This window comes from Mytilus trossulus, chromosome 7 (assembly GCF_036588685.1).
Source record: "Mytilus trossulus isolate FHL-02 chromosome 7, PNRI_Mtr1.1.1.hap1, whole genome shotgun sequence".
Classification (NCBI taxonomy): Eukaryota; Metazoa; Mollusca; class Bivalvia; order Mytilida; family Mytilidae; genus Mytilus; species Mytilus trossulus.
The window spans coordinates 51,270,466-51,294,613 of NC_086379.1; the positions used below are offsets into that span (position 1 = coordinate 51,270,466).

General features: G+C 31.8%; 1 protein-coding gene and 1 long non-coding RNA gene across 2 annotated transcripts; one reads left to right on the forward strand and one right to left on the reverse strand.

The window, feature by feature from the left end:
- The first annotated feature begins 6,676 nt into the window (after nucleotides 1–6,676).
- LOC134727120 (uncharacterized) lies at nucleotides 6,677–9,018 on the forward strand. Its single transcript, XR_010108720.1, has 3 exons — nucleotides 6,677–6,718; nucleotides 7,762–7,847; nucleotides 8,945–9,018. It is a non-coding gene; the product is annotated as an uncharacterized LOC134727120 (long non-coding RNA).
- A 3,598-nt stretch (nucleotides 9,019–12,616) lies between these two features.
- On the reverse strand, nucleotides 12,617–22,373 carry LOC134727121 (uncharacterized). The gene is made up of 7 exons (XM_063591503.1): nucleotides 22,231–22,373; nucleotides 18,020–18,298; nucleotides 16,682–16,795; nucleotides 15,315–15,626; nucleotides 14,870–14,902; nucleotides 14,036–14,117; nucleotides 12,617–13,106 (listed from the first exon to the last, which is right to left on the reverse strand). Exons 1-7 carry the CDS (start codon nucleotides 22,286–22,288, stop codon nucleotides 12,695–12,697), a joined length of 1,290 nt encoding a protein of 429 aa, XP_063447573.1. The 5' UTR covers nucleotides 22,289–22,373; the 3' UTR covers nucleotides 12,617–12,694.
- Nucleotides 22,374–24,148: the final 1,775 nt, after the last annotated feature.

A 24,148-nucleotide genomic window follows, 5' to 3' on the forward strand; every position in this document is an offset into this window, starting at 1 on the left:
TGCAGCATTAATGCCCCAACAAGAAGTAACAACAGTACAGTTTGGCGATGCAGCCACCCACCTTATTCACGTTGAATAGATTAATAAACTTTAATAGGCTAATATACTGTGGATTTCTGTGTGTGTGCTACAATGTGTGATTTGCTGTAGTGCTGTTTACTTGTATTGTTTGTTTAATATTATAATACTTACGTGGCTTTACTTTTAATTTATGTTATAAAAGAAATATTAGATAATTTGTTACATTTCTTTATTTCGATTGTTTTATGCTATATGGTCACGTTTTTGTCTCTTTCACTTATTCAGAATTTCCATTCTCTATTTTATTCCATTTCTTTCATTTTCATTTGAACTAAAAATACAAAATTCAGACATATACAAAAATAACCTATTGCCTATCCCAAAAAACATTGGCCAATTAAAAGTTGATTAAGTATAATCCTTTGTTTGCATAAGTTTTCGTCCTATTCCCACATGAAATTTTAACTTTTCTTACCAGATTTATAAAAAAGTGGGAATAGGAGGAATGAACCGTTTAAATAATTTTGAATATCTATTTATTTGAGATGATTTTTCTATAAAATTTGAATATTTTGCATTAAATATCTATCTCTTCCATAATATGTAAACATAATATACATAACAGCACTCCTTCTAGTCCTAAGTGGCATTGTATAGGTCTTTAGTGCACGAAGGAGTCCTGAGCAGTGTTTAGACGTACCGTTTACTTTTACGATTCTAGACAAAAATAAAATTTGAATTTTGAGATATTGAGAAAAATCCAGGAATACAATTTTTTAAGGAAACCATGCACCAATTTAGCAGTCCTACATTATTAACTCTGTCTCTCAGCCTAAAAATTCTATGCCATACTTTGTTATTACAATAAACAAATGACCCTTTCATGAAATCAAGAGATATGAGTGGTAAATATAGAGAAATATGATTTTTTGTTGATTATGGCTGAAAGAAGTCCATTTACAGGGCTGCAAAACAGATATTATAAGGTACATAATGGTTTGTATCAAATCTAAACTTTTTTGTTCCCATGGTAACCAAAAGCAGATCAAGTGTAAATTAACTATCTAACTGTTGTGTATATTATTCAAACTCCATTATTTATATGTATCCAATACCTAGAAAACCATGTATTTGATGCTGATTCTGAATTAATTTAGCAATATCAAACCGGTTGCTAGGGCTTTCTTTTGGTTGCTATGGTCTTTCAGCCACTTATATTAAAGCTTTTATATTTTTTTTTATCATTTTCAAAGTTTTATTGTCTGTTAAATTACATTCATACAAACAAAATAGCAAAAAAATTGATAATGAACAAGTATTGTGTTTTGTCATTTCTATGAATTTTACCAATTTTTGTTGCCATGGTTACAAAAAATTAAAAAAAAAAACCAGATGTTTTTTTCCTGTTTTTACTAATTCAATGCATGAACTTTAAGATGCAATCATAGTTTATAATGGCCTTTTCTGCTCAATGTCAATTTTTCTTGATTTAAAGTATGATATTTAAGCTATTTTCAGAAAATGTCAAAATACAGATTTTTGCACCTTTTTGAATACCGTTTTAGCCTAATATCAAAAACAATTTTCACAAACTCAACATTAAAATATAAACTTCAAATAATGCCTAATTATATGTTGAAATTATTTTTGTTCTTAAAATTGTCATTTTCATGAAATTGCTGCAACCAAAAAGTAAACATTTTACAATTTTCATGTCTGATTTCATCATAAATTCCTCAAAACAATGGCTGCATGTTTCCATAGCAACCGTTCAAGAAAATTAAAAAAAAAAGCTTGCAAACTTTATTTTAATCTTAGCTGCCTATTATATAAAATAATAAAGCAATTCTGAGACATACATGAATCACCCCCTGCCTGTATCTTACAAATAGCTGTACTTAATACCTTAATGCTTATTTGTGACCAAGTTTGGTTAAATTTGTCTAAGTTGTTTTAGGAGAAAATTTTTTGAGAGATTACAAAAATTTACGAAAAAAAATGTTAAATTTGACTTAACAGGACAATAACTCCTTATGGTGTCAATTGATCATTTTGCTCATTTGAGTAATTTGTAGATCTAATTTTGCTGAAGATAATTGCTGTTTACAAATTATCTCTATCTATAATAGTATTAAAAATAAAAACAAAAAACCTAAAAAAGTCTTGAAATTACTTGTTCAGGAGCAGCAACCTAATAACAGTTTGTTTGATTCGTCTAATAATTTCAGGAAAAATATAACTTAACCTGATGAACAGTTTTATCTACGTCAAGTTTGCTCTAAATGCTTGAGCTTCAGATATAGAAGCCAAAAACTGCCTTTTACCTCCTATGTTCTTTTTTTTTAGCTATGTCGGCCATGTTGGTTGGCAGGTGGGTTCATCGGACACATTTTTTAAAAACTAGATACCCTTATAATAATTGTGATCAAGCTTTGGTTAAATATGTATCAGTACTAGTTTCAGAGGAGCTAGGAGATTTTTGTAAGATACCTAAAGTTTCCAAAAAAAAAGTTATAAATTTACTAAAAAGGACAATAACTGTTGGATATGCCCTTAAGGGGTCAATTGATCATTTTGGTCAGGTTGACATATTTTTAGACCTTACTTTGCGGAATTTCATTGCTGTATACAGTTTATCTCTATCTATAATAATATTTTTAAACAGATAATAACCAAAAACTAAAAAAAATCCTTAAAATTACCAATTCAGGGGCAGCAACCCAACATAGGATTTTCTGGACAGATAGATCTTAACCTGATAAACAATTTTAACCCATATGAGATTTGCTCTAAATACTTTGGTTTCTGAGATATAAGTCAAAATCTACATTTTATCTTAATGTTCTATTTTTAGCCATGGTGGCCATCTTGGTTGGTTGACCGGGTCATCGGATACATTTTTTAAACTAGATACCCCAATGATGATTGTGGCCAAGTAGTACCAGAGGAGAAGATTTTTGTTAACAGTTAACAGTTAACGACGACGACAACGACGATGGACGACTGACACCAAGTGATGAGAAAAGCTCACTTCCCTGAGGGCCATGTGAGCTGAAAAGGGGAAGGAAACAAACAAACTAGCAATCTGGTAATCAGTCCAAAAACAGGAGGCGTAAATAGAAATGCGGAAAAGAAACACGAAACCAGAGATCACATAGGAGATATCATTTTATGTAAGATTAGAGGAAGTTTATAAATGTTTCATTTCCCGAATTCATAGAAACCCGTGACAACTACTTCAAATTCTTATTTACAACTCTTTAATGATGCTCGGTATTTTGAGCTTTTGCAATATGTGTCATGATTCAGATTTAAACTTTCTCTAGAGCTAAAAGCTAATGTTCCATTTGGTTTTACATGTATCTCTTTTAAAGACCATAACAGAATATTAAAATACAATGTTACTATTTGACTAATTTCGTAAAGACTGTATTCTCAAATTCAATGACATTGTTTTGCTTGCTCAAATATTAAACACACCTATCAATATCAACCTCTTTAAATCTATTGACATATTAAATTCTAGATCTATCTTGTACTACTTTAGTCGAAACTCAGTCGAAATATTAAAAAAAAAATCTCAAGGCAGATTTTACTATTGCTAATTAGAAAGGCATAAACAACCGATGGGTCTTATTTCCCTCTATTATATATATTTGAACTATGCTAAGGATGAAAATTGATTAGAAAAAAAAATCTTATACGACTCTGAAAGCTGATAGGCAGTTAGAAGAATGTTCATTTAATTGTTGTTGAACTTATTGACATTTCTTATCTTACAGAAGAAGTAATACATTCACGTATTTAATATTTACATGACTATTGTGTATTTAAGGTAAGTTAACAACAAAACGACGGAAGTCCATGACCAGAAAGCAATGCATAGACAGTTCGAATACACAATTATTTCGTAGTGCAATTCTTTTAGAGAATAAATGTAAATAAAACAAAATCCAACTTGCGCTTTCTCAAAAAATATTTTTACAGTGTGGTGTACTACTTTTGGGACAAATTATATCAAAATTGTAGAAACTCTATCGGTTCTAACTCAAAATATGGACATGTTATGTTCAGGGGGTCTTGAAATCTTTTGACCGCTTCCGAAATGCTTATTTTTTAACCTTTTTCAGCTGGACCGAATCACTACTTTACTTTAAAGTTCATGATTATTTTTTTTTCACAGTGTAATTTTATCCCCATACTTAATTACTATTTGAGGCATAAAACATGAAGAAATAAATTTGGAAGGGGTATTAAAATGATTCGGAATTAACACACTGTCCACACTAGGGACAATATTCGTTGTCATATATAGGACAATGAAAATCATAGGACGATAACTGTTAACTCGGACCTAAGACGTATGCTTTTTGGGACCTTATTACGAAATTGTTAAGTAAAGTGTATATACATTTAGGAAATTGAGCCATTTTTGCTGATCCTAACTTCTATTATTCCGAAAAGTATTCTATATATACAGCTGTTTTGATATACCTGTTAGACCTTAAAGTCCTTTACCAAATTTGTGTTTCTATAAGACTTTGTATTTTTGTCTAATGGGGAAATTATGAACAATCATACTATTGGCATGGGTTATGTTCCTTTGCGATATAAATAACCTATATGTGTCGTCATGGAAATGCCAAATTATGATAGAACAATAATGGGTGCCATTTTTTTTAGAACCAGGTTCAATAACTTTTCGTCATTGCTTTTTGGGGCCTTTGTGTCGTCATAGAAGTGGCAAATTCTAAAGTTCTAAATGTGTAGTACGAACAAGATCGTGCATTTTCAGATTAACAAAAAACTCGATAGACATGTTCAGTACGAATCGACCTAGGAAATTTGAAGTGCCTCTGGAAATAAAAAGACATATTCGAAAGGGACAAAGTTTTGTTATAACCAGGTGACTGAGAACCCCACTGAGTGTTGTTACTATTGTTTTGGGTGTGCAGACAGTGTGACCTAACGCGAAGCATTGATTAAACGTCAAATTCTGACCGGATATGGCTGCGAATTCTACAAAAGGACGCTCTTTTACTGCTACATGTAACCATTTTCTATACACTAGTCAACTGATGGGTGAGCTGGTGCAAACACCTAATGCGTTTCAACTTCAGTTCTATACTTTCGGTTCATCTCTATTTTAATAAAAGTGTTCATGGCTCAGTGTGTATTATTAGGGAGAATTGAAAAAATTGCAAAATTCAACAATTTAAACATCATCTATAATCTTTTAACATTTCAGATCCAAATGTGGATAGTAAATATCATAGCAGGTAACTAATCGTTAGTCACAAAATAAAAGACAAATTGGTGCATTGACATAATTTTTAATGTGGCGTCTTTATCGTACATAGAAGATAAATGTAATTGCGTTTTAAAGGTTCACTGTAACCTCAGCGTCAATAATGAATACTAGAACTCGTGGTTACAACTTTTGAAATTTTTACCGGCGACGCCAAACTCCGAATCAGTGGTGACATCATGCTACGCGTCTTTACACAGAAAGGGAAGTTTGACCCGAACAATAACGTTGTACACAGAGTTTTTATAGGCGACGTGTTATTGAAATAAAGAATAACGATATCTTCAAAAAAATCATAATATAGTTTAGTTCATACCATTAAATCTTCAACGTTGTCCAGTCAGATTGAAGTTTCAAAAAATATTGCCGAAAATCTTCAAGCAGATTTCGTTTTATAAAATAACAACAAAAGCTATTTCCCCGTCATTTATAAACAATTATTTCATGTGCTGTTAGTTATGCTAATCGATGCATTCGATCCTTGAAAGAAATGCACTATATCTATGATAGGCAATTTCGTATAGATGACTTTAAACTTTCAAAATCGAAACTCATAATTTAGTTATTTATCAAAGATAACAGGACTATAATTTAGTACGCCAGACGCGCGTTTCATCTACATGAGGCTCATCAGTGATGCTCATACATGTATCAAAATATTTATAAAGCCAAACAAGTACAAAGTTGAAGAGCATTGAGGATCCGAAATTCAAAAAAGGTGTGCCAAATACGGCTAAGGTAATCTTTGCCTGGGATAAGAAAATCCTAAGTTTTTCGAAAAATTGAAAGTTTTGTAAACAGGACATTTATAAAAATAGTAAACTGTAATTTGCAAGACCCACTCGATTTAACGTCTGATTAATTCATTTACACAGAAAGGTTGATGGTTTATAACCTCTTGACATCCAACTTTTCTAAGAAAGATGCTCACCAGAAAACTTTACAATTATATAGATATTTTTTTTTCAAATTCAATTTTTCAACTTTAATAGCAACCGTTTCCCTGGTAAATACATGTACACATACACGCGATGTACTGATTTTACTATTAGATAATTGTGCACATAACTGAATACTGTGGATTCATTATTAGTCGTTGGGTACACATTTTCGTGGATTTTGTAGGTACAGCTGAACCACGGAATTATATGTTCAACAAATAACAAATTATATATAATAGGCTTGTATTCAAACTTCGACAAACCACGAAATTAAATATTTTCGAGCATCCAAGTTTATATAATCCACGAAAAATAATAAATCCACAGTAGTACTAATGTCAGTTTTGAATTGTCATATTTTCTTGTTGGTTTTATATGACAAAGACGGTTTATTTCATTGTTTTCTTTGCAGTCATCAGTTTTTTCAGCATATTGTCTTCAACGACCGGTAAGTCAATACACGTCTAGTAATAGGGTTTTACAAACCTTACAAAGTCTGAGGTTCAAGCTAGCTATAACACAAGGTTTAAACCACCATTTTGTACATAATTATACGCCGGTACCAAGTCAGGAATATGGCAGTTGTAATTCAATCTTTTGATGTGTTTGAGCTTTTGATTTTGCCAATTAATTAGAGACTCTCCGTTTTGAATTTTCCTCGGAGTTCAGTATTTTTTAATTTTCTTTTTTTGTGTATATAAAAGTGACAATACATTTATGTTTCAATTTTTAATTTTCTTTTTTTGTGTATATAAAAGTGACAATACATTTATGTTTCAACTTCATTCTCTTAATTAAGTTGGAAGTTGAAACATCGATATTAACTGGAAGAACCAATTTTAAACAACTTTGGTTTTGGTCCAATCAAAATTGGGGGATTGTCGGAACGCTAGATTTTGTTTACTGTATGTCGACCTCCATAATACAATAAATGAAGATGGATTTTACGCAACGAGACAGCAAACAAACAACGGAAAAAATAAACAAGATGAGATCAACATACAATCTTTTATATAATATATATGTCTTTATATGTAATGTTTATATCTTTGCATCCTACTCATTCAATCATCTGTATTGGTTCCAAAAATCCAAAGGAATAACTAATGTACATGTCTTTCTGTCTTTTTTTTTGTCCTCAATTAAGAAATCTTCTTCCTTATTGTTCGGTTAAAGTTTAAAATGAATACAAAAAAAGGAGACTTTTAAAGATCTAAAATTATAAAACTAACAAATTTTTTTCTAAGGTTTGCGATGTTTAACCTGTAGAGATGACAGAAGGTTAACAGATTGTTTTGTTTTACTAAGGTTTGCGATGTTTAACCTGTAGAGATGACAGAAGGTTAACAGATTGTTTTGTTTTACTAAAGTTTGCGATGTTTAACCTGTAGTGATGACAGAAGGTTAACGGATTATTTTGTTTTACTAAGGTTTGCGATGTTTAACCTGTAGAGATGAAAGAAGGTAAACAGATTATTTTGTTTTACTAAGGTTTGCGATGTTTAACCTGTAGAGATGACAGAAGGTTGACGGATTGCTTCTGGAGAGGACCATCTACTTGTTCTGATGGTGTAGAGGTAATTTCGTATCTTTTTTTTTATAAACATGCGCTCTATACTCGATTCATTTCCATCTTAGGTAGCCAAGGTAACGACTGTACATGACTTTCATTAAATATTATATTTGTTACGTTCTTAAGTCGGCTCAACAACGGTAGATGTACATTAAACATCTTAAAACAGTGTTTTTAAAAATACATTAAAGGTCTTTGATTCTAGTTTTACTACTTTAATTAGTCTTGCGAATACCTATATTGATATTAATAATTGTTTTGCTCAGTGAAGTACATAGTCAAAGAAAGATGATATATGAGTGCCAATTAGACAACTCTCCATCCAAGTCACAATTTATAAAAGTTAACCTGCATAGATCAAAGTACGGTCTTTAACACGGAACCTTGGCATGTATGTTTGATATACCCAATCGATTAAGGATTTAAGTGTTTGAATGCTTAGGTAGCACTCCACAGTAAGGTGTGTAGTTTCGCATTTTGGTCCCTGTGGATTTTTAAAATATGAAAGCTAGTGTGAAATAAAATTAATTTTTTGAGTACTAAAATAGCCTTCGACTTGGGTTTATATGAACATCAAGATTATGTAATGCATGTAATATAGGCTGTTTTCTGTATGACAGTCCGTATTTGTATGGCCATACCATACATTGGTCCGGCAATTATTGTAATGTTTTTTTCCAACTTTTTGTCGCACGAACTTTGTGATAAGATTTAACTAAAGAATGAGGCGAAAGACCCCATTTTTTATTTGATCATAAGGAAAAATTTGGGGGATATGTGACATGTTTACCCCCTTTTTGCAATATTTTATTGTAAATAAATGCAGAATGTTGCCATGGATACACATAAAAGGAATTACTTTTCACTCTTTTAACTTTCAAAAATCAAATCTATGGAAGATACTGATTACATACATATGCACATGTACAACACAAACAGTAAGGTTTATGTAATAGATATCCAGAAATAGGAGATGATAAAACATTTTGTGGCTCATTTTAAATTTTATTTTCTAACTGTGGAGTGCTACCTCGATGACTAGTTCTACTTATCCATATACGGTTTGTAATAATAAAATTTGAACCCTCAATACTATTTTAGAGATGTTACCTCGAAGTGAATGTATTGCGGACGTTGGTCACAGTAATTAATGCTGGATGTCGTTCTGTAGAGGTATATAGGATATATATTTAAGTATTTCAAAAGTCGGATTGGCCGCGTGTCATGTCCTCCCTTTTTTATAATGAAAGTATCTCATCAATCATGATTTGTTATAACTTCTTGTACTGGTACGATTAAACTTTCACTTATGCAGCGAACGGACAACGCTAAAATTGTTATATCTTAAAAAAGAACCCGGAAGGTCAAACTCACGGAAATTCTGTTTTGCTCGTCAATTTTATCACGAATAGTGTTTGCATATTTAGGACTAGAAAACAAGTTAATCAATTATATGCACATCTACATTTCCCTTAAGAGAGTGACATACGATAAGCATCTGTTTTCGATAGAAAATTTGTTTTTGAAAAGAAATTTTCACCTTTGATAAAAATGTGAGAATTGTAAAACAACTGTTCAATTTTATAAAGAAACCAAAACGATTCCTCTTAGTATAGCTGAGCAGCAACATTAGTAAAACGCACATCATTATCATTATAATCATCGTCCTAATCTCTATCGTTATTAACTACGCGTAGTTAGGACAAATAAATCGTGCATATCGATTTAAGTTTAAACAACTTTTCACAGTGCAGAAACTGATTTCAAGCTGAAGCGAAACTAATTTAAAAAAAAATGTCTGCAAGTTTCTATACACCCAGGAACATATATGTAAAAAAAAAAATTGATAAACACATACTGATCCCACATGAGTTAAACTACAAAAAGTAAATCAATAAACAATATTATAATCAATACTAATGTGATACTTATTTACAAAGGTTTGCCAATCAATGGATTCATTGAACAAAGACAATGTAAATTCAAACAACACGTCAACCAGTATAGAAAAGCGATGGTCAAGTCCTCATGCTGGTACTGCGTGTGCTGAATGTTGTTCACAATCAACAAAAGACCATGAAATGCCATGTAATACAGCTTTATGTAACCAAAGTAAGTATTAAAACTATAAGTTTGGAAAGTGTTTTGAATTCAGGAATATATCTTCCTCGTTGAAAGCTCTGATTTCTCAACCAGGTTCAGTTATATTTTTCGTCCTTTTTGGTTTATACACTCTTCATCTTTTTCATAGATTTTTGATTTTCAAATATTTGAACTATGTATTGTTAAAAGGCGAATCTAGCCACGAAACAAATTGTACCGTTAATATTATAAGATAAAAAATAACAGTAAAACATTGTAAAAGACAAGCTTTGCGTGATTGTGAAAAGAGAGTGAATATAATAGGACAAAGCACTAAAAGTACTAATATGAGCAAACACGCATAAAGAAAAAAATGACAAATAGACAAACAACAATCTACAAACTACCAAACAGAAAAGTAAATATCAGACCCTTCCAAATACCGGAGATGGACTCAAGTGCTGCTCTCAGGCTGGTTTTGATAGCATATCTAGGTCCACCATAGGGACCCGACGAAATAGCAATTTACATTTTTTTTTCTCCATTGTGTTAGCTATAGGGAGATATGCTAATTTGTTAAACACAAAAAAATGCATTATCCCAAGGAAATCACTATTTTAATTCCTATTCATACATAGTGCTCGAAAGACAATTTATAAATATATTAATTGCTTATAAGCTTGGTTACAGATAAATCAGCGACTTTTTTTTTTTAAATTTACTTATTGGCTGAAAAAATGTACTGTTTAAATAAAGGCAACAGTAGTATACCGCTGTTCAAACTGCGAAATGCTTCACAAATTGACACATTATAAATGTAGACCTTGATCTTAAGAGTTTCTGAAAAAGAGATTGAATATTAAACCGAGAGACTGTGACATATTTGTAGGATAAAGTAACCGATACTTGTAGAAATGAAGTAAGCCATAGATTATTAGTACATTATAATTTTTTTATTATTTCTAATTTCAGAACCATTTTCGAGAATTTTCTTCGGTCTGATTGGTAAATGAAATATAAGATAATAAATAAAAAATATAACCAATAATGGTTATCAAAGGTACCAGGATTATAATTACTACGCCAGACGCGCATTTGTACATAAGACTCATCAGTGACGCTCATATCAAAATAGCTTTAAAGTCAAACAAGTACAAAGTTGAAAGTTGAAAAGCATTGAGGATCCAAAATTCCAAATAGTCGTGCTTAATACGACGTATGTAATCTATGCTTGGGATAGAAAAATCCTTTGTTTGTCGAAAAAGTTTTGTAAACAGAAAAATTATGTGTCCATGTGAAAAATTAATTCACAGGACTACTGAAGATATTTTTTTCTATTTTTTCCGAATCTTTTTCCGTTAATTCTGGAGTGTAGAAAATACATTTCTAATTGGCAGTGCTAATGCTTTTCCCTTCATTTAATACTTGTTGGTTTAAGGGATAAAAAGGGTTGACATATGAACAATCGGAATACCAAACTATAACAGGAGCACAGACATGTAATAATTCGCACTGAAATGAGAAACAGAGATCCATGGTACCTTGAGTTAAACGATGAACTGAACAGTAGCTGTCTCATAATATTTGAGTTTGTTTGTCTTTTCAAGAATTTTGTGTGTTGTCATAATATTGATTGTTTCCATTCAAGTAAGTCACAACCTTTCTGTAGACTCGTACAATTTAGAACTTAAAATGCTATATAGTAGCCTGTATTTCAGTGGTTGTCGTTTATTTATGTGTTACATATTTGATTTTCGTTCATTTATTTTTAATATAAATAAGGCTGTTAGTTTTTGTCGTTTGAATTGTTTTACATTGACATTTGGGGGCCTTTTATAGCTGACTATGCGACACAGATTTTCTTCATTGTTGAAAGCCGTACGGTGACCTAAAGTTGTTAATTTCTGTGTCATTTTGGTCCCTTGTGGAGAGTTGTCTCATTGGTAATCTTACCGCATCTTCTTTTTTTATATATAGGCACATTATTTGAAGAATACCTTTTATGATGTTTTTTTTGTGTTGATGTCCCATTGACGTTGATCCACATTCCCTTTTATTGGCATATCAGCTGACGGTTAACACTAATATATATGTACGACAAAGATAATAATCTAATTGTGGAAATAAGTCGATTAAGTTGGTGTCACTACCAAAGTTTTGCGACCGGTATTAACTACTGGTGTAACTTTTAAGGAAGAATGTCTGAATTGATTTGAAAATTTAAATGTTACCCATCGCTCGCAGATTGCTTTTAACTATCAATCAGCAACCAATTAAAGGAAGAAGAAATTGTAAATTTTACCATAGTTTTGGATCCATAAATCTGTAAAGCATTTTGGTTTAAATGATATTGATGTATTAGTCTTTCAGCAACTAGAGCACGATGAACAACATACGAATAGTGAAAAAAACTGATACATTTAACAGAGTAAATTTGTAACTGACACTCTTTCAGAGATTTAGCAAATATCTGGAAAAAGTGCCAATATGACAACAATACATGTAACGTTATATGTCATATAAAATTCTGTGAAACAGAAAATCCACAACGGTCAACCACCTAGTGATTGCGTCAAACAGTACGTTATTACATTATTAAAACTATTATACAAAAGATGGATTCTTATGTACAAAAAAAGGATTGATGATTGTTTTTGATTCACAAGAAATGCGTGCATCCCGTACGAAATAATAAACGCATGATTTCTTTTATGAGTTAATTTCCAACTGTTAGTTAAATGATAACGTGGGATATGATAATGTTAGCCATCATTTTGTATAACAAAAATCATCATATGCATTGTCACGTTCTTTCCCTCTCCTGTCATGGGCTGATGTGTCGTAAACATCATCAACAGTATGACTGTAAATGTTAATTTCATCCTTTTCTGTATGTCGTCTTTCATTCGTGACGTCATAAACGCCGTCAGAAGATGTTGCGTATTGAGTCTCACTGTCTGAATAAGCGTTATTCGATCTATTGAATCCTGTCGCACCTGGATCTAAAACGAAGTACTGACCACCATCCAACTGAGTCGTAGCTTCTGGTTTAGTCATTAATGAGACACGCTCTTGTTCTCCCGTACCATGCATGTCATTTCCTCTATGGTAATTTGCTGTAGTTGATGCATTCTCTCTTTTTTCATCTGCAGCTCTCTTGTTTTCTTTTTTGTTCCTTTTCCTGAAAGTATTCAATATGAGCTATTTTTTACATTTATATTTAAAATTGAAAAGTTAAAAATGGACCACTAAGACACAAAGAAAAGTTAACATGTATGAATTCCGTTTGGAGTTTATTAAATTACCATTGCACTGTTTATATATCATAAATACGGTCTTAACTTATTCTCACAGCTCAAGCTACAGGGTTTTGAGAAAGAACTATTAAAATCAGTCTTAAATAGTCGCATGTACATCACAAACCGGTTGACCAATGTGACGGGTTTGTGTTTTTTAGGCGGTATTTGAGCGTAAGACATCAGAACAGAATCTTGAGCAGCAAATTATGAATGCATCCTTTATCTATCTCGTTGTACTTGATTTTAGTCTAAATTAGCATGCAAGGTAAACTAAGCATTGTTAGATTCGCTTACCCTCTCCATCGTTTTTTTGTTTCGGTTGAATAGATCATGTTTTTATTGGTTTGTATATTTAAAAATTACGGGTTCTAATCAACTAATGTAACTAATGTAGGTGTTCTGAGGATATGACTTATATGTTAGAAAAATTTGAATGGGTGTTTTTTTCGCTCTATAAAAGAAGGGTTAAACTGCTTCAATTATAACTACAATATAAAGATCACGAAAACCATTACGTTTTCGAGATATCAAAACTTCTTTAAAATAATAATATGATATGACTTAGTTTTACTGATTTAAATATACACCATACAGTTGATTGCTAGTTATATATTTTTGAAAATTTAAACGGTGGGAGCTGTAATCATGATGAAATTTGTTTATGCCATCACTTCACTGCCTTCTTTATTTGATTGACTATTGAATTATAATTATAGTTATGCATTTAAACGAAAAATTTACCATTTTCATTTAAATAATCTTTGAAAATGCTTTATGCACATGATGGAAGTAGCAAGTTAAAGATACTCACCTGCGACAGCAGATAAATACTACAATGATTACCAGAGCAAATATAAATCCAAGAATCCCTCCGACAAGTATTCCTGTTAATCCTGAATAAAACAATCGACGTTTATGTATGTATTAAAGTGTCACATTGACACTGGAAGAACCTTAACATACATATACTTTGCTCAGATGTTGCAAAGTCGTTTGAGAATCAAATATGCGATTATGCAAATGTTAAGGTTCGTGCTCATATTCTGTTTGACTAACGCAATATTTTATAACATGTGTGTAACACTTTATCTTCCCATAATCTTTTGCATCTAAATTCCTCTAAAGATTTAACGAGGATAAGCTTTCCTTTTTTTCATAACTTACTTGAATAGTTTTGAGATGGACTTCCTTCACTTTACTTCCGATTTTAAATTGGTTGTGGATAAACATATTAATTGTTCATGCATATATAATCCTTATTTTATTTTTATACTTATAGTTTGTTTTAAAAAAAGGAGAATTTGGAAATTGGAAAATATATGCATTTTATGTGTTTACGTGCTCAGATATACGCCAAATTATTGTGAGAATACCCAACTTAGCTTTTGACTGTATATTAAAGTTAAGATTAAAATGATTTTAGGGAAACACAAATACATCATAGTCATTGGCAACTTGAGATTAAGTGTCCTAGAAGATTTTACAATCAATATCAGCGGTTCTGACCAAAATGTGATTTTAAATGAAACTTGGTCGGCTACAGTTGTAACTCACTAACTAAAAACAAAGTAAGAATTTGTACGTAGCAAACTATTGTGCAATGTCGACTTTTCTCTTTTTGTGAGTTGTTCATTTTTTCCCTTACCTGCTTTATCTAAAATATAATTTTCTGTGTGATCTGAAATACAAGTATTGAAGTATTAGAAATATTGCCGATCAAATACTTTTCAAATAATTAGTGTGATACTCTTTACTGGAATTCGCGTTTTGCTAGCATTTAAAAAAAATATACCAAATAATAGTTATGTCAGTCATTTTGAATTTATCAAGTTCATGGCATTTGGTTTCCCTTCCTTTTGAAATCCGATTTTTGTTTTATCAATTCTTAATTCTTATGGCATTCTATTGTTGTTTAACACAAAATACAATATATGCAGTTAAAATAGGATTTTTTCTTTATAAATGACATGTTTTTACTGTCTGAAGAAGATGAAAATGTTTTTAAGGCTATTTATCTTGCTAAACACCTTAAATTTAGTATGATATCTTGATGTATCTTGTCTAGCTGAGCAATGCTACGGAAAACTTACTGTAACATTTAACAGTTGCATCTCCGATAGATTCACATATATCTCTTGAACTATTGCTGTAGTCCGGAATACATTCAAAAGGATTCGTTATATTAACAGGACAGTCAACTCCGTAGGCTATTCGCGTCAGATTTATATTCCTGGAAACATTACAGGCAATCCCGTTATCCGATATATGTAAAAAGCGACAAACGAACTTAGCATACTCATTTTTCCATCTGTTAGCACAAAGAGAGTAAGTTGTGTTTCGTTTCTTGTTTATTATCAATAGTCTGAAATCTGAATCTACATCTAAAACCAATTCATTTTCACCTGAAATATTAAAAAAAAACACATAAAAGCAGAAGTAAAGTTTTCTTTTTGTTTTGTTTTTGGCGAACAGCACTGATCAATTTTCAATGAACTAAGCTAGCGATAGAAAAGTTAAATGATTGGTGAACTCAATTGTTAATTATGTGTAAGCTAAAAGTGAACGAAATAAAGAATAAAGAAGTAATAGGTATCGCATCAAATATTAATTTGTTTTGACGATGAATTAATCCCCAAATTTCCTTCTACATCTACATCTACATTTACGACATATATGCTATGTCGTCACTCGAAAAGGGTACTTTGACCCATCACTGATGTATAAATTAACTTGACAAAAAGCTTTCTATATAGCACTTACTGACAAAGAGCTTTCTATATAGCACTTACTAACAATATTTCCAAATTATTATCAAAATTTATGTACAGGTGCAGGTGCAGGTTTAAAATATCATCTACCTTTTGTTTGTGTCGGTAATTAGCTACTACAGAAAAAAATTAACTGGTGTTTCTAAACCATTTCCGTGAGAATAAATACCTGCTGTAGATTCTATATGTACGCTTCTTTGTTCTCTTTTTGAAAAACATTTTTTGAACATGTTATAAAATCATACATTTTCATTGAATTTGCAATGTGTGACAACGATAACGACTCAAATTATTAAATACAATATGAGGATCGTTTGTTATTCTTTTCTGAGATGGTCATGTTATTATTTCTGAAGTCAATAGAAATGTTAAAATTTCATAAATATGAAGCATTGCAAGATAAGCCAACACAATTAACGCATTTGTGGTATCGCTTATTCATACTAGTATAATTGCAATCTTTTTGAATTGGTGAAATTCGAGAAATATATCTTACACAGGAAATAGACAACTTTCTAAAACCTTGCGAAATCGTTGTGACCTTTTAATTACTCAAATAGCAAGCGTTTCGAGATAATAACACACATTTTAATTCCTCGAAATGATTAATATGTATGAACGTTCGACCATGTTTTAGGAGCAGAACACTTATTAATGTTTCCTTTTTTATATTTATAATTTAATCTTACCTGTATTTGGCGGTTTTGTCATATCAAAAACAATTGTCCTTGGTGACACTTCTTCTTTATCAAAATAACTATGATTTCCAGCATAGTTTACTGTTGTTGTAGGTGATCCAGTTCCTTTTGTTAATGGAGAAATATCAACGTAGAACAAACTGTGATTTTCATTTAATATGACATGAAAAGTACGAAACACCTGCGTTGTCAATATATTGAAATATTATTTAAAGGATCAAGTAAAATTGAAATATCAGTAGCATGCATTTTTAAATTCTATGTTTTGCAAATAAATTTCATGTTGAGATGAGTGAATTGCTTTCAAATATTTCATCATGTATATAAGTGTAAATATGTAAGACGGTGCAGTTCCCTGAAAAATATTTACTACAAAAAGATAACAAGGGATAGTCCATAAATCGACAGATTGAGAAAAAAGTAAAATCACAAAAATACTGAACTTAGAGGAAAATCAATTCGGAAAGTCCATAATCACATGGCAAAATCAAATAACAAAACGCATCAAAAACGAATGGACAAGAACCTGACTTGGTACAGGCATTTTCAAATGTAGAAAATGATGGATTAAACCTGGATTGAGCCACACAAACGACGTACATAAAAAAAGGAAATGGTCGCAGGTGCTCCACTACATGGCAACATTCAATGACAACATTGAAATTCGTAAATGTCTAATTGCACACTAGCTAATTGATAACTAGATAACTAGATTACTGGATGTCAGTAAGAGTATTTGTCTTTTCAAGAACTACTTCACTTTCTATTTAAAATATACTTATCAGATATAATAGATCAACGTGACCTTCTACACTTTGGTAGAAAATGAAAATGAAAAATGTAGATATATTCGCTATCGAATCTACATTACCCTTCAGTTTGAATAATAAACCTACCTTACCCTTTACATTGAAATATTACAATCACAATTATTTCTGTAGAAGATATTTTAATACTGCCACCCAAAATGAGTGAGGCTATGTTTTAAGAATTTATCACTATTCATGTATAAGCAGCTCTAAAATGTGTATATAAATGACAACAAGGCTGTTATGATGGCGGAAGTAGATGCCTAACCCACGCACTGTATGACTCCAACAGTAATGCATGTACTCATGAATTCGGATAATGGGTAATTTCACTTATCACAGGGATCCCAAAAAGAATGTACGAAAAAGCTTTTAAAACTTATTGAATGTTTGCCATTTTTAATAAAGAAAATAGCAAGGCTTTTAACATGTATTGTTGTCTTGGTAAAATATGACAATGAATTTTTATAACATCAGTAGAAAATATGCAATTTGATTTAATATAATAATTAGTGTTTACCTCTGTTGCAGCTGTATGTTATTGCTGCCCTCAAAGTTAAATAAAAACAATCTGTATTAACATTGATGTTGTCACAACTACGATATCCAATACACAAATTTAGAATGTTCTCTATGCAGTTGTTAATATCTCTTACGACGTCGCATGTAGCTTCAATCTTATACCAGGTCCATGAGAAAACAAATCCACTAATCAAATCCTGACCATCGCAATGTATTGCAGACAACGAACCGCAAACTTCAACTGTTTTGATATACTGACTTTTAGACCTCCACCATCCTTCAATGTAAAAATATCATATACAAAGAAATACCATTTTGTGGAAAGAAAGGAATTTAATAAACAATAAATTTACAATATTTGTGAATAACAAACATAGATTAACTTAGCTGTATTTGGCAATACTTTTAGGAATTGTGGTTCTCAATGCTCTTCAACTTCGTACTTTTTTTGCATTTTATTTTTTTTTTGGATTCGAGCGTCACTGATGAGTCTTTAGTAGACAGAACGCGCGTCTGGCGTATATACTAAATTTAGTCCTGGTATCTATGATGAGTTTATATACACGGTATAATCTTACTGCACTAGATGCGCATTTCGACAATAAATGTCTTTTCAGTGATGCTTAAATAAATATTTGAAAAAGCAATACTTTATACAAATGTTGATGAGGGGAGAAGACAGGTACACGTATATAAATAACCATCTATAAATCTATGAAAAAAGACATCACCGTAAACATAATGATTTTGCAACAACGAAACGTGAAACTGAAGGATCATGATAGATCATTCTTCCATAGAACATCTTGTTAAGCACAGTCTGAATTATGCGCATAAAGGAAGACGTCGATAAGAAGAGCGGTTGTTTCTCTAAGGAATTGTAACCATGTGATCAAATGAACGAAATCAGAACGTAACAAATATAGTGTCAATAGAAAAGAAAACATCTTGTTTTGCTTAGTTTTAATCACATTTTCGTCACACAGTAACATTGATTAATCTCTACCAAAGACAACGTATTTCACTTGCCCCACTGAATGGAAAACGATAAAATCTAGATTAACATATTATTAACTAGGATGAATGAAGTAAAGGCAACTCGCCCCACTCATGGAAAAAGATGTTATCCCGTTGTATATGACTTAAATTCCGTGAATATTACTCCTGCCAACTCGCCCCACCTAAAAGAAAGATTTATATTATATTATTAACCAGGATAAACGTAGTAATGCCTACTCGCCCCACTTATGGAAAAAGATGTTATCCCATTTAAGTGGGGCGAGTTTTAATTTTTAATTCTATATTAATCTAAATATTACCGATTTCCATTAAGTGGGGCGAGTTGGCAGGAGTAATATTAAACATGATTTAACCAATTTCACATGTAGGGCAATTTTTTAAAAAGTGGGGCGAGTTAGTGATCCAGGTTGGGTTGGGTTTTTTAAAAGTGGGGCGAGTTGGTGATCCAGGTTGGGTTGTTTTTTTTAAAGTGGGGTGAGTTGGTGAAAAAGTGGGGCGATTGGGTGTGGGGCGACTTGTCCTGCTTCCGTAATTGTATCTTCATTGTTTTGTCTTTTTTTGGTCTTTTTTTTTGGTGAAGGGTATAGATTTTTTTTAGTGAACATGTAGTTATCGCTTTGTCCGTCTGTTTAAAAATTCGTTAGTCCATTTGGTACTTTATCCGTCCATGTGTTCGAAACTGATTGTTTCCCGATGATAACCAAAATACTCCCTACTTTTTTTAGGAATGACACCTTTGCAGATATAATGATTATACAGAAAAATAAAACAAGCTTTTTGCATTTAATTTTGAGGTCAGTAGGTAAAATTTTACAGTCTTTGTTACCATAAATAGATATATTTTGGAAAATGGTTTTCGAATGGTAACTTCAGTTTCCCTTAATTGTTTGGAATACGATGTTTAATTAAACTGATCTTGCGTGTTAATTCTTCTCCGGGAAAGGTTGCTGGATTAACGCCCAATAACGTGGTTCATAACGCCACATTCTAACTTAGGTTAGAAACCTGATATTTAGTAGTTTCCGTAAGTCCCTTTCTGTCATCTTTGTTTTTGTTTATAAAATAAAGTTGGTTTCTTGATTGAAACAATGTGAAAATCTGGGTACCACTTTTTGGGATCATAGAAGTTCCAGTTTGCCATATTGTGAACCATTTCAAAAATCACTTCAATCTTTCTGTAATTGTATGAGGTTTATCATTGGAATAACTAATAATGCAAATGATTGGATTTTTTTTGGGTAATCAAATGTTGGACTATTATAGGATACCTATATGAAACAGAAATTACAATTATTTAACAAACACAAAACTTGCGTTTATCTTTTGATAAGAAAACGTTATGCAGATTTGTAGAAAGGAAAAATACGTTCACATTCCTATTTTAGAGTACATATTTGAAATTTCGACCCAATTTTAAAGAAAAGGTAGCACATAAAGTCGTATTTTTTTTTATTACATATTTGATTTTTATCAGGTACAAATTAGCCTATATGTAAATATTCATCAAAATTTCACCATGAGATCAATGAAATTGAGAAAGAAATAGGGATTATTAAAGAGACAACAACCCGTCCATAGAGCAAACAACAGCCGAAGGCCATCAATGGGTCTTAAATGCAGGGAGAAACCCCCGCACCCGGAGGAGATCTTCAGCTGACCGCTAATCAAATATGTATACCAGTTCAGTGATAATGGATATCATACTTTACTCCGAGTTATACACAAGAAACTAAAATTAAAAATCATACTAGACTAACCAACGCAAGAAGCTCCTGACTTGAGGAAAAGCGCGCAAACATGCTGTGGGGTTAAACATGATTTTTGAGATCTATACCTTTAGCTTTTGTAGAAAAATCAAACACATTATAATACTAAACTGTATACGTATCGTATGCTCTTAACAACAATCTCCTTTGAAACAAACTGACAATATTTAACCAAAATGTTCCTCAATCTTCAAAAAGTTATCCTGTTTGTACAATGTGCCCGATGACCAAGCCTGTCAACCAAGATGGCCGATATGGGTTAAATAGAACATACGGGCAAAATTAAAGTATTTCCACTCTTTAGAAAATGACTATTCAGTCTTAGATGCATGATAATTTTATTAGATGTTAGTGGCTTTAAACTAGCTGTCCGTAACTGCGAGTACTCTCAGATCTGTACGGTGTGTCATTTTCTTGTTATGATATACAAGTAACCGGCCACATCCACTCTGTGTTTTTGTTATATATTTCTATGTATATCCATCTGATGAGTTAAGCCTTTTTCAACTGATTTTTATAGTTCGTTCTTATGATGTACTCTAACACCACTGTCCCTGGTTTGGGGAGTGTTGGGATTCCGCTTATATGTTTAACCCCGCCACATTCACTGTATATATGCCTGTCCCGAGTCATTATACTGTGAGTCAGTGGTTGTCGTTTTTAATGTGTAACATATTTGTGTTCGTTCAATTTTTTTTTGTATATAAATTAGACCGTTAGTTTTCTCGTTTGAATTGTTTTACATTTGTCATTTCGGGGCCTTTTATAGCTGACTATGCGGTATGCGCTTTCCTCATTGTTGAAGGCCGTACGGTGACCTTATTTTGTGTCATTTTGTCTATTGTGGAAAATTGTCTCGTTGGTAATCATACCACATCATGTTTATATAGATAGAAAAAAAACTGACAGAGACAGGAATGTTTAGAATGTTGAGTTCTACCTATTGACTGTTGACTGTTGAACTATCAGACGAATTTTGCTATTTTTTTTTTCCATTTTTGCTTTTATGTTAATAAACACCAAACGTGTTCAGCAATACACGATCTACAAATAAGTCAAATTTGCAAATTCGCAAATTCTTCAATTGAACTTTAATCTTGTAAACTATTGAAGTAAAACCAGATCTTCAATTAGCCAAAATTATGCAGCAAAAAATAGCAGATCGGAGTAATTGCCTTTAAAATACGATTTCTGTGTACACTTTTGTGTTTGGTATTTTGCGGGCAAAAACTTAATAAGAAAGTGAAAAACTGTAAACAAAAATTTCAGCAATTCAAGATCAACTGTTTACCATTGGCTGTTGTCGGTTAGATGATATAAATCTTAAATTTTGTTTGGTTTCACTTATTTGCTTTGGTTAAAATCTATTTCGAATGTATCTACATTCAATATTTTATGTTTTACTTGCGAATAAAGTGCTTACTTTTCTTTGTGCAGTATAATTCTACAAACACACGTCTAGGTTGCTTATTACACGACATAAAGTCATTTTCGCTCAAAGAACAGTTTTTCCTGGTTTTTTATTATTTTTCTCTTTTAATAATTGCGTTTGATAACTGCAACTGGTACCTTCAGCAGTAGAACATCCATACCGCCACAAACGACAATTCACATAATTTATGTCAACTGTTTCGTTCTGGTGACATTGAAGATTGGATAACTTCCTTCCACATATATAAGAATATTCTAAAAAGAAAGTTAATCATTCAAAGATAAAAACTAGAAAAATCTCCGAAAATCTATTGGATTGCTTGTTAATTGATAATATGTTATGATAACTCTTATTCTTGGTAGCTTATTGTGTTAATAATTATTTTACTAGTTTGGCCAATACATGCGTCGGTGGTAAAGTGGTAGAACCCCGGGTGCTGACGTTACAAGATAGAAGGACATGTATTCCATCGGAAACGGACGTAATAAAAGTTATAAAAAACTAGAAATGTATTTTGGTAAAACAGAGTATCTCATTCGTATGCGATCATTCTTTTATAATACAGCAGAAAAGTATTCAGCTTGCTCAAAGTTTAGAAGTGAAAATAAGTAAAACATAGAAAACTCAAATACAGATAGTACATGACCTCAAGATTAAACAATAAACTATTGTAAAAGTCAGATATGCGCAAAAGTATATCAACCCTTTAACGAGATTTTTTTTGTGTAACTGAATACAAGGAAGTAAACAGATTTATGTTTGTATATATAATTAAATAGCATTTGTTTTAATTAAACACAACATTGCCAAATTTTCTATAATTTTAAACACTTTTAAAATTCCTTACCTGTCCAAACCTGAGGAACCAAGAAGGTAAAAATTAAAATATATTCGGCATAGTGACTTTTCATCCTTTCTAAACTTTCAAAGAAGTATTAATATATACGCTGTTTTGTGTACTACTAAATACCGCCTATTTCCTTCCTTACTATTAATTGTGGATAAATATATGTAAACATATATACTATTGTCATTGATTTTTCAAATGAAAAACAAAATATATCTTCGCACTTCCAAATTGATATTTTGTATTCAGTCTGAGTACGAGTAACTGTTTCCGTATACCAGCCTTCTTAAGTTTTGTTTAATTTTGTCTCGTATGACTGCATTGTCAAATGAAATTTTGACGTTGATATTCCTTTTTTCAACATATTTACTTGTTTCACTTAACCTGTTTTGTTAAGGCAATCGAGGCATATCATAACACGTATGTGAGGTTTTTGTACTAATACTGAGGAATAGTTTTTTGGCGAAGATTATTATTTTTATATATTTCCAAGAATCCGTTTATGAAAATGTACCAAAAATCTCAACAACATTTTTTAAATGATATCTTAGTTTGTTTAATTTCTGCAGTTTAAATACATGCCGCAATATTCATTTCCTCAACATTGTTAATCTCTCATTTGCGTGCGTGCAAATGTCGTTTCAAATTCTCCGAACTTCTCTATTGCATAACAAATCTTTATGGGGAAAAGATAGAATGCATCATCGGTCAAAATGTTATATTCTTTTACTAAAGTTAAGGTTTTACACTAGTGATTTTTAGTGCCTTGTATAGCTTGCTGTTCGGTGTGAGCCAAGGCTCAGTGATAAAGGCCATTCCTTCACCTTTAATAGTTAACTTTATCATATGTTTTTTAGATGGAGAATTGTCTCATTGGCTCTTATACCATATTGATTTCATTAATGCCCGCGTCACACTGTCCCGATTTTTACGCCGATGGCAACACGATTATGTAAATTTTCAAAATCGGGACTGATCGTATCCAGATCGGGCTATTCGTAGTGCCATCTTTAACCATCGTAGAACCATCGGCCACTTTTTCTAGACTTCGGGGACAACTTC

Bases quoted from the DNA above. Each gene is read 5' to 3' on its own strand.
- LOC134727121 (XM_063591503.1), bottom strand. From the start codon at position 22,288: ATGTCGTGTAATAAGCAACCTAGACGTGTGTTTGTAGAATTATACTGC. The intron at 15,627-16,681 runs GTAAGATTAAAT...TTAATATTTCAG, and splicing joins GACAAAACCGCCAAATACAG to GTGAAAATGAATTGGTTTTA. The intron at 13,107-14,035 runs GTGAGTATCTTT...GAATACTTTCAG, and splicing joins GTATTTATCTGCTGTCGCAG to GAAAAGGAACAAAAAAGAAA.